General features: G+C 37.5%; 2 protein-coding genes across 5 annotated transcripts in view; one reads left to right on the top strand and one right to left on the bottom strand.

Moving 5' to 3' along the window:
• nipa1 (non imprinted in Prader-Willi/Angelman syndrome 1) overlaps positions 1-2664 on the bottom strand; it is a 5313-nt gene extending 2649 nt beyond the window's left edge. The window contains exons 1-3 of the mRNA XM_015391484.1: positions 2528-2664; positions 2384-2431; positions 2208-2298 (exon numbers count right to left, since the gene is read on the bottom strand). Of these exons, the coding sequence (XP_015246970.1) occupies positions 2208-2298; positions 2384-2431; positions 2528-2651 (263 nt within the window). The 5' untranslated portion in view covers positions 2652-2664. The remainder of the gene's footprint in view (positions 1-2207; positions 2299-2383; positions 2432-2527) is intronic.
• A 240-nt stretch (positions 2665-2904) lies between these two features.
• Positions 2905-10959, top strand: part of LOC107095406 (E3 ubiquitin-protein ligase HERC2) — an 81188-nt gene continuing 73133 nt past the window's right edge. For 3 of the 4 annotated variants that reach the window (XM_015391487.1, XM_015391491.1, XM_015391490.1), the window contains exons 1-2: positions 2905-3026; positions 5423-5537. In XM_015391487.1, the coding sequence (XP_015246973.1) occupies positions 5466-5537 (72 nt within the window). In that variant the 5' untranslated portion in view covers positions 2905-3026; positions 5423-5465. Of the gene's footprint in view, positions 3027-5422; positions 5538-10959 lie in introns of those variants that run through there. The other variant, XM_015391488.1, reaches the window with a different exon arrangement.

The following is a 10959-nucleotide window of genomic DNA, read 5'->3' on the forward strand; positions in this document are numbered from 1 at the left end:
AAATGAAATAAACATTTGAATGCATCAGTCTGTGTGCAGTGAATAAATATAATGTACAAGTTACACCTTTTGAATGCAATTACTGAAATAAATCAAGTTTTTCAAAATATTCTAATTTACTGGCTTTTACCTGTAGAGTCCAAAAGGTGTTTGAGGCTATTTTAAAAAAACAAATCTCACTTTATTAAATCAAGCTTTTCTTATTTCTTTAAAAATAAATAAGTGTATACATTTAAATACATTTACCCTTCTGAGCTAACTTCCCACTGTCATAACAGCTGCAAACTTTTTAGATGTCTCGACCAGCTAAGGTTCAACTCTTTTGCAGCCTCTAACAGGTTTTCTGGCGGGAGTCGGATTGACCCCGACTTTAGCTTCATCCATCTTTCCTCAGATGAGCATTGCTTCCTGAGCCTGCCCTTGCAGAGCACAGCATACACTTCCCAACCATGAGATCTCATCATTACACAGGGTACCCCTATTAATCTTAATTACTTTTATTTCTAAATATTTGGGTGTTTGCAGCAGCTATTTCAGTTTAATATATCTAATAACTGATGGACACGGTAATGTTTCAGTATTGAATAGAGGTTTATTGGACTAACAGAAAATGTGCAGTATGCATTAAAACTAAATTCGACAGGTGCAAAAATATGGGCACCTCAGCAAAAAAGACATTAATATTTAGTATATCCTCCTTTTGCAAAAACAACAGCCTCCAGTGGCTTCCTGACGCTTTGAATGAGTTCCTGGATCATGGATGAAGGGATTTTTGACCATTCTTCTTTGCTAAACAATTCCAGTTCAGTTAAGTTTGATGGTTGCCGAGCATGGACAGCCTGTTTCACATCATCCCACAGATGTTCAATGATATTCAGGTCTGGGGATTAAGATAGCCATTCCAGAACATTGGAATTGTTCCTCTGCATGAATACCTGAGTAGATTTGGAGCAGTGCTTTGGATCATTGTCTTACTGAAATATCCATTCTTAGGATAACTTCAACTTCCTAACTGATTCTTTTACATTATTCTCAAGAATCTGCTGATATTGAGTGGAATCCATGCAACCATCAACTTTAACAAGATTCCCAGTGCCAGCATTGGCAACGCAGCCCCAAAGCATGATGGAACCTCCACCTAATTTTACAGTGGGTAGCAAGTGTTTTTCTTGGAACGCTGTGCTTTTTTTGCCGCCATGAAAAACACCTTTTTTGTGACCAAACCACTCAGTCTTTGTTTCATCAGTCCACAGGACTTATTCCAAAGTGAAGCTGGCTTGTCCAAGTGTGCTTTGGCATACCTCAGCGATTCCGTTTGTGGCGTGCTTGCAGAAAAGGCTTCTGTCGCATCACTCTCGCATAGAGCTTCTCCTGGTGCAAAGCGCGCTGAGTTGTTGAGCGATGCACAGGGACACCATCTGCAGTGAGATGATGCTGCAGGTCTTTGCAGGTGGTCTATGGGTTCTACTTGACCATTCTCACCTTTCTTCTTCTCTGCCTCTCTGATATGTTTCTTGGCCTGCAACGTCTGGGCTTAACTAGAACTGTCCCTGTGGTCTTCCATTTCCTTACCATGTTCCTCTAAATGGAAACTGACAGTTTAATATCCTTCCCCTGAACGACTATGTTGAACAATCTTTGTTTTCAGATCATTTAAGAGTTGTTTTGAGGCGCCCATGATGAATCGTCAGAGGAGATTCAAACAGGAGAACAACTTCCAACTGGCCATTCAAATCTTACTGAAGTTACCAAACCAATTTTGCATTTCAGTAAGTCAGTAAAAAAATGTAGCTAAGAGTATTCATATCAATAAAATGATTAGGGTACCCACATTTTTGCACCTATCAACTTTTGTTTTAATGCATATTGCACATTTTCTGTTAGTCCAATAAACTTCAATTCAATAAAGAAATATTGCTGCGTCAATCAGTTATTAGATATATCAAACTTAAATAGATGTTGCAAGCACCTAAATATTTAAAAATAAAAATAATTAAGATTAATAGGGGTGCCCAAACTTTTTTCATATGACTGTACCAGAACAGCTGTAAAGTTTCAAATAAAAGCATTATATAATAGAATAACAACTTGCATGCTAATAAACATTGATTAAACACGGAGTAAAATCAGAAACTGCAGGAACATCATTCCCACAGCATGATATCGCCACTATTGATTGGTAACCATCAGGTTTAGCTAAAACTTACCCAAAAAGCACTCCAAGAGCCCCTAAAGGTGTAACTATCACAGCAGGGGCCAGGTTATATGCCAGGAAGTTTCCAATTTGGCCAATTATCACTAAGAAGCCATTGAAAGACATGTTAACAATTAGATAAGAACGAGGATATTAAAGGAACATGGTTACTATTAATGTGATACTCACTACACAGTGTACCACTGCACCACACCGCATCTGTGAGGTACGAACATCCTGGAAGATATCGACCAATCAGAGTGTTGTCTTTGAGACTTCATTCACTTTTTTATGCATCTCGTGATAACTATTTAAAGTTCCTTTTCTTCCTACCTTTGCTACGAGACCGCAGTATCCCCTTTTTCTGAAGCACAAATGTCGAGCCATTAATAAAGCTTGAAATCACAGCCACTGCTATCCCTAGCGGAGCTCCAGACAGTCCTAAATCATCGGCCATTACTGTACTTTGAGACGCCAACTGATAACCTGATCGTTTCCCGGGGAACAGCGCCACCCAGTGGCTGGTTTTCCCTCAATCCAGGTCAACTCCGCCTCTTCTATGTCCCGCCTCCAATACCAAAATCGGTGGACGGTTTATTATTTCCTGCTCACCCCGCGCGGGCGGAGCACTATCCGAAATAACACAAACCCCGCCTCGGGAGGAACGGGGAAACATATCAATCGTGTTTCATCTACCAGTAAGGACTGCGTAATTTGTTTCCATGCCTCCTTCCCTGGTCCACAATCCGTCAATCAAATCCATTATGAACGTCTGGTTAATGCAGTAAAGCAGCTGAGGGGGGACAAGAATAACTTGACAATTGTTTCGCAGGTAATATATAAATATATTGTTGTGTTGCTAGATTATCCTGAAGGCGGTGTCCCTCTTTGGTCTGCAGTGATGCGTGGATGACGGAAGCTAGATTAGCCGAGGATAGCTAGCGTTGTGTAAATGTTAGCTGGTTAGCTGGTTAGCCGGTGACTTGGTCCTAAAGAGAAAGCTAGCCAGCGGTTACAGGCTGCGGTGATGCTGTGTCAGAGGACCGGGGTTAGCCGTTGGGAGAGTTTCTGTTGTCACCTATGCTAACACCGCTGTGCCTTTGCTAGCATTCACAGCTTCCCTGAGATTCATGAAGGCTTTAAAAGCTGCACATTTCTGGCCTTTAATCGCTCAGATATTCATGAAGTCATAGAAAACCTAAACAGCTGATGTATATCAGTTTGTATTGATCAGGTAGCAGGTTTTATCGCTTTTAATATTAATATTCACGAGTGCTGAGAGCTTTTTGTTGAACCATATGTCAGATATAGGAAGTCTAGATTAGTTTTTAGCATCTAGGAACATTTAATATGCGTCAGCTACAACTGCATATGTATTCACAGCAAATAATAATCCCTCCCAGTTAGTTATACTGATGTAGTAATATGTCATGGCCTTTTTCAATTCATTTCAATTCAGTTTAGTTTATTTATATAGCACCAATTCACAACACCAGACTCTTTCATGTTAGGGTTTTTCATTTCAGAATAAGCTTTCAATTTCAATAGTTGTTTTCAAAACTCTATAACAAACTATGTAATAGTTAAAGATAGGGGCTACTTTATGTAATGGACCAGTTATCGCCATACTGTTAAAATAGTAAATATCACAACAAACCTACTAGATGCACTGTTTGTTTATTGTATTTTAAGCATTTTAAATTCTATGCACCTTTTAAGCTGTTTGGCCTGTTTTATAGTTTCTTGATGACCACAGTGATGGAGGTTGATGTATTTTTTTTTTTTATTCTTCTTGCTTGTTTTTTGTTTTTTACAGGCTGGATAAAGTGGTGAAAAGAATTGTCAGGTCATTGTTGGTTTATCTCAATATTGTCTTTGCCATGTTCAACATTAACATAGCAATCAGTCGTTTTGTTCTAAAAACAAACAAACAAATAAGCTGCACTTTTAAATAGGTGAGAGCGACCTTGTTACTTTCTGTGATGCCAATTATCCCCAGTTTAACAGAAATGCTTTAACCTTAAAGTGTTTCTTCAGTTTCTCCCCCTTTTTTACCTATATGTCTCCGTTTTCCTCACTCATATCTCCATTTTATTTATAGAAAATCTGAAATCTTACCAAATTTCTGAAAACCTTTGAGATTTTTTTGGTTTCGGTCTAGTTCCCCTTTTGGACCAGTTGACCCTTATGACCCCTGATCAAACTAAAATGTCTCCAGATGGGAGAGGCTGTTAATATATCACATTACGTTTCCTTTAAGTCGACTGGAGTAGATTCATTGTGAATGTAAATTGACGTATGAACCCTCTTATAACAGACGACTTTCTTTCGTATCTGTAAAAATGTGCAGTGATCAGGAAGATGAACAACCCCTGCTGTTTTCTTCCACTGTTTTCCAGTTGTTCACCAATCCACTGCTTAGTGCAGCTGAAGTAAAATCATAAAGGAATCCTTTAAGGTGGAGAGAGTGGCGTTTGCTTTAACGCCGTGTCGTCTGACTTCTCATTTCTGTGTGCTGCTGTCAGCAATCAGTAGGTCAGCTACTTCCTCCTGAATACTTCAGGATAATGTTTTCTAAACAGGTCATAGCTCATTCATTAGTCAAGTGTTCAGAGATGGTATTTAAGGAAATAACAATTATTACAGATGATCAACCTGCACCTTAGAGATGGCATTAACAAACAATTATTTAGCAAATCGGGTAAATCTGTTGATTATTTTTTTGATGAATCAATTAATAATCAGATAGCCAAAGATTCCTTAATGAAGATGTTTTCCAAAATGAAACCAGGTAAAACTAAAGAATTTTTCCACTTGAGGAGTTCTGGATAGAGCATTTTGATGGCCGAATTAAAAAAAAAAAAAATTAAAAGATACAAAATTGTGGTATATTCTTTTAAAATTTTACTATAATTACTGCTCTAAATAGGTCGTTCTGTCAGCTAAAGGCATGTTTTAGAGTCTTTATGCTCCAGTTAAGGATTAATCGATTACTAAATTAGCTGAAAATTATTTAAATAATCGATTAATACGATTAATTGTTTCATCCACATACAAGATTAAACCATGAAACCTAAACTCTGCACCCGCTTCACCTGTTTGTTTTTTTTGTCCCCATCTCCCTCCAACCTCCAATCTGACGTGACTTTCAGCTCAGGTGATCCTGGAAGCTGCTGCTGCAACTTTTTATGAATGTCTCTGTTCAACAAAGCTTTCCACATGTTACAGGTTGGCTGCGTTTGCAGCCGGGAGAGGCGGGAGGGGGGGGAAGATGCCTTCTCCATCTTTCACCCTGGATGCTCAGCTGAGATATCATGACAAATGGCTGAAGATAGACTTACAGGTATGTAACCACGACAAGGCAAAGGTGATAAACGCTGCTCAGATTTCTGAATTCTGTCACAATCAGAAGGGAATTCTCCTCAAGTCCTGTGTTCAAATGACCGTTTAAAGAAAAGTCCATATTTTTCTCAGCCTGTTGCTTTATGTACAAAAAAAAAATCAGTGACATGATGACAGTTTGGTTAAAATTTCCACAGGTAGTTAATTACAATAAGCCACATGTGTGGTCATTGTGCCTGAAGTTGTACTTTTCCATCCCTGGAAAAGCTACAGCAGTAACTCATTACAGGTCCTACCAGTTTTATTGGCATTTTTAGTTAAAGATATGGAAGAAGCATTAGATTAAATTCTGTTCTTCTTTCAGAATTAAATTAATAAAACAGAGGGGAAGTTGACAGATCCAATCCTGATTTTGAGCCCTTTGTTTCAGTGTAAAACTAAATCAGTTTCATCTATACCATTGGTTATGAGATTAATTGTAGTCATTTCCTTTGTAGCCCCATTAATCTCTTAATGTGGTTGAAACTGTTTTCATTAAAGTCGGTCATTCATATTTGTTTGTCTCACTTCAGATTACAAAGCTCATATGTTTGATTACACAGAATAAAATGATTCCCCTCTTATATTTCTTTCATTTCAATGATAGTTTATACAATTAATGAAAACCTGAAATCTAATTAATTTTTAGTTTTTAGAAAATTACAAACTAGTAATAAAAAGTAAGTAGTCTTATGCTACGTTCACACCTAAAGCAGCAAGAGCAACAAAAACGCGTGTGTTGCTTCATTTTTGATGCGTGTACAGATTTAGCTCTGACATGCGGCTGAAGCATTGGAAAGGTGGGTCTGATACGCGTTGGGCGGAGCTGCCCTATCATTTCTTTGCCTGTAACAATGGCAGCTATATTTGCTGTGATCAGTGAGTAAAAAGTAGTTTGAATGTTTTTAAGTGAGAAAGTCCACCTGAAAACTTCATCTGTGCAGTCAGTTTATCCAGACTACCATCCTGCCTTCAAATATTATTTCTGTCAGAGCCGCTCAGACCCCCGTACACCGGCGGTGCTCTGTAACTAGGAATCCCGTTCAACAGCAGCCTGTGGCCTGGTCGCCTCTTTGTGGTTTGCTGCGGTCGCTGGCAGGTGTTTTTAATGTACGTAATCCAAACTGAGGGCACCGGGATAATAAAAGTGAACATGTTTTACCTGCAGACTTCAGCATTTTAATTTAATTTAGGTGTTACTAAACTGTTTCAGAGGAGTGATCATAGTGATCTGTATCATCAGCAGTGCTGTCTGTCTCCCTGCCAGCTTCCAGAACAGCTGCTCTGATTGGTTGATGTGGCAGGTCGAGCAGCAATAGTTCAACTTTTCCAACCTCAGCTGCTGCTGTGTTTGCAGCGTGTTCCTGCTGCCTGTGGTACCTTTTGCTGCGGCTTTATGTGCTTCAACCATTGACTTTGCATGTAAACTAGCTGCTTATGCTGCCTCTGCTGCGTTTGGTGTGAACGTAGCATTAGACAAAAATATCTGGTTTTATCTGTTTTCTTAATTCTTGGTTGTGATTCCTTTTTGCATGAATTACTGCATCACTGTGGTGTGGTGTGGAGGCAGTCTGGCTGTTATTCAGCTGAGGGCTTCTACAGTAGAAGTCCAGGTTGCTTTGACAGCAGCCTTCAGGTCATCTGCATTGTTGGGTTTGGTGTTGCTCATCTCCCTTTTCACAGTATTTACAAAAATACACACACACACACACAAAAAAAAACAGAATCTAGGCTGGAAAAACCAGAAATGGAACTGCTCCTGCAGCCGGGCCAACTGGAGCCTGTGGAAAAGGAGCACTAGTTTCTCTGTGAGGTTCAATGCCAATAAGAACATTAACACCAAGGTCATTAAAAAGCTTTTGTTTCTATGGATCAGAAAAGCCAACAGGGGGACAACAGGTCAGGTGTCCTGGGCCTGTGGTTAGGGAGGGAGGCAGGATTTGGTCATTCAACTATCAAGCTATGGGACAAAATATTTTTCTTCAAAAAAGTATTGTTTGTGAGGAAAGAGGTATGCCTATTATTTAACTTACATACAGCGTTTCTTTTTTTCTTTTTCATCTTAAGTCTAATTTAGTCATTTTTTCTTAAAATAAGTGCATTTTTTTCTTGTGTCAAGGAGGTAAGTTAGACACTTGCCAATGGAACAATACAATTTACATTTAAAATAAGAAATAAAACAATTGCATTATCCTTTTTCAAGTGCATATTATCCAATTACCTTATTTTAAGAGTTAAACTCCTCATTCCGGTGGCAAATCATCTTATTTACCTACTCAAATTAAGGGTTAATACACTTAATTTAAGACATAATGACCTATTTCTAGATTGTTATTGCAGTGTAAACATTTTTCCAGCACTGATACGTATGACTTTAAATGTGTTTAGCTGCTCCTGTAAAGTAAAGAGAACTTTTCAAGCTTTTTCTGTTTTTCTTTTTTTAAGAAAAGAAAGAATTTAAAAATCAAGATAAGTCAGGGGGGCAAAGACTGCTGTTAGGGATGCAAGTTATTCATTAGTTAAAATAATCTAAGGTAGACTGATCTTATTGGTTGACAAACGAATAACCGATAAGTGACCGCTTTCTAAAAAGCTGACTTTTCTGATGTAAGAAGAGGAACGCTTCATAACAAGAAGGGCTGAATATTTTTCTCACAATATGCTGAGTACATTATTCTGAAGGTCTGTTTATACTTGATCGTTTGTTCTTGGGTTTGATTTGATGTTCCAATTCAATTAGTGCAAAGAGTAACAAATCAAGGCTTGAATAAAATAGCTTTGGGAAATACCCCCCCAAGACACACACACACACATTTATTTTTAAATTCATGAGAGTAAAGGGCAAGAAAGAAAGCAAAGGAAATCAGTATGAATTAGTTTATCTTGTCCTGGGCCCAGACAAGGCTAGCCCGTTACTGACGTACAGCCTCTGTCAACAACCAGGTTTGTTTTTATTTTTTTTCATCACCAACCGTTATCTGGAAGCTATAACAATGAGAATTCTGCAAAATAAAAGGCTTGAAATTCTACTTTCTGAAATCAGGGACAAAGATATTTGTGTAAATTCAGTAGAGAAAATCTTGGCTGAACTGAAGAGTGTCGAGTTTGATAAAAAAAAAACAACAAAGGCCTGAATTGGAATTAAAATTCATTAAATGTGATTGTTTTGGCATTTAAAATGCTTTAGTTAGAAAAAATGTTTATAAAAACAATTTATTAAACGATAAATATATTTGCAAATATGCAAACATATGGCAATATATTTGCGTGGAACTGCTTCCGGTTGATCGTGAAACCGTATGTTCGGAAAAGAAGAGTTAGAGAATGGGAAAATGCTAATTTTAGCAAAAGTGGCTGGAAATCGAGGAATTGCAGCCTGCTGACGGTAAAGATGACTAAGAATTTTGCCGTGTACATGTGGGAGTCATGGGGACTTGTTAATGGCATTAAAATTATTTCAAAGAGCATTAAAAAGCATTAAATTATAGTTGCTCATTCCCTTATAAACTCTCCACATTTAAGCATTTTAATTTCTCCTGCCAATTAAATAATTACACACCCCTTAAACCAGTGGTGCCATTAAGTGTGGCTGCCATTTAAAGTAAAAAAAAATTAATGTGATGTCCTGTATTTTAAAAAAAAGTAGATTCTGATAATTAACATGGCCCCAATACACCACAAAATTACATCTGGGCGCCTTACAAAGTCTAACTTGATCTTGATGATAAAACCCTGCAGGGAGGGAGTTTATTACGCTAATGAATTTAGATGTTTGTTTTTCTAAGGAATAGCCACTGTCTTACATTGGGAGAGATGTTGCAGCTGAATTTTTTTGCAGTTGAATTTTTTTCTGGTGAATTTTTACCAGATAAAAATTGAGTGTAAGGAATTCAATGTCTAAAGAAAATTCAGTGTTTAAAATTTGGTGTTAAAAAAAAAAAAGGCAGATTCGAATGAGACTGTTCTTCTTCCATAGATGTTAGCGGTCTGTTACAGACCGACAACAGGACTTTAAAGTCGGTCTGGAGCTTTTAATCTGAATTTCAAACAAAGAAGGGGGATATGTTTTCCTTTCTTCAGAGCTTTCTTCAGTCCGTGCAGATAAGCTTTGGAAAGTTGTTGCGTAAATGTCAATGTTTTTGACATTTAAGGAGGAGTTGGATCCTTCAAAGGACTTGCTGATTAGCAGCTCATGGAAGCTGAGTATCAAAATCCAAATGTCACACAGGATTTTTTTAATCTCTCCTCAGCAGCTGTTTTTCCAATTGGTTAAAAGTTAGAGGTCAAGGTTACACTGTGTTCCTTCACTTAGAAGCACTGTAGGAATTTATTCTCTGCTTTTGTGAAAAAGAAATTAAGAACTAAAAGGTGCCAAAAATTTAGTAGTCTGCAGCCCCCTAGGAAAGGAAGTATTACAGAATCGGTTCATTTCTGTTTATTTGTTGCAATAAATAGTTTGATACATCAGAATTTAGCTGCTAATTTTTTTTGTGAAGCTTTAAGCTAACAGATAGTTATTTTAGTATTCTTTTTTTTTTATTGTGATCAGAAAAGATTTTGACTTTTAAATGTTGAATGCAGCTTTTGTATCTAGCATGATTAAAACAGCTTTGACTGTGTGTGATGCCTAGAACACGGGTTCCAAAACGTTTCCATGCCATGACCCCTTCAGCGTTATCATTTGACCATGGATCGTGGTGTTTTTAAATCAGTATTACAAGTTATATTTAATAACGATGATGATAATATAATTTTCTTACCATTCTCTTGCCCTAGAAAACATTGATATTTACTTTGTTCCGAAAAGCTGACTTTATTTTTTTACTCTAAAATGTCAAGATAACCAACAATTTGAAAGATAGAAACAATTAGATGGAGAAATCTTAAAGTCGTAGGGAAATCATATTTAAATTTCGAATCATTCTGGCTTAAACATGTATATAAATGTACTCTTTATCAGACTATTTTGTACCAAAATGTAGGAAAACTTTTATGGAAAAAAAAAAAATCCTGTCTTAAAATCTGTTTTATTTTTATTTTTTTCCATTATCTTATGCAGGATAGTTATTTATACCTCAGCTTGTACACCTAGCCAATCATATATCAATGGTCAATCAAATCACATTTTTTATTCTTTATTACTTTACCATTGAGTTCAGTCCCAGTGTTCACAGGGATGGACGTCTGTGTCTTCAGCAGGTGTAGAGCTAACAGAACTGGCAGCGTTGCGAGGCAAGGGCTCAAACGTATGGCTGTAAGCCTTCTACACCAAACCAAGCTTCTGCCGCCCTGGCGTCCTCTTTCACTACATCTTCGTCCCCGCTTTCCTCCTCTAAATAAAAAATGTATGCTTTGAAGGACCCATCCACGACCTCCGACACAAA

The sequence above is a fragment of the Cyprinodon variegatus genome, unplaced genomic scaffold, assembly GCF_000732505.1.
Source record: "Cyprinodon variegatus isolate N-32 unplaced genomic scaffold, C_variegatus-1.0 Scaffold544, whole genome shotgun sequence".
NCBI classification, from domain to species: Eukaryota; Metazoa; Chordata; class Actinopteri; order Cyprinodontiformes; family Cyprinodontidae; genus Cyprinodon; species Cyprinodon variegatus.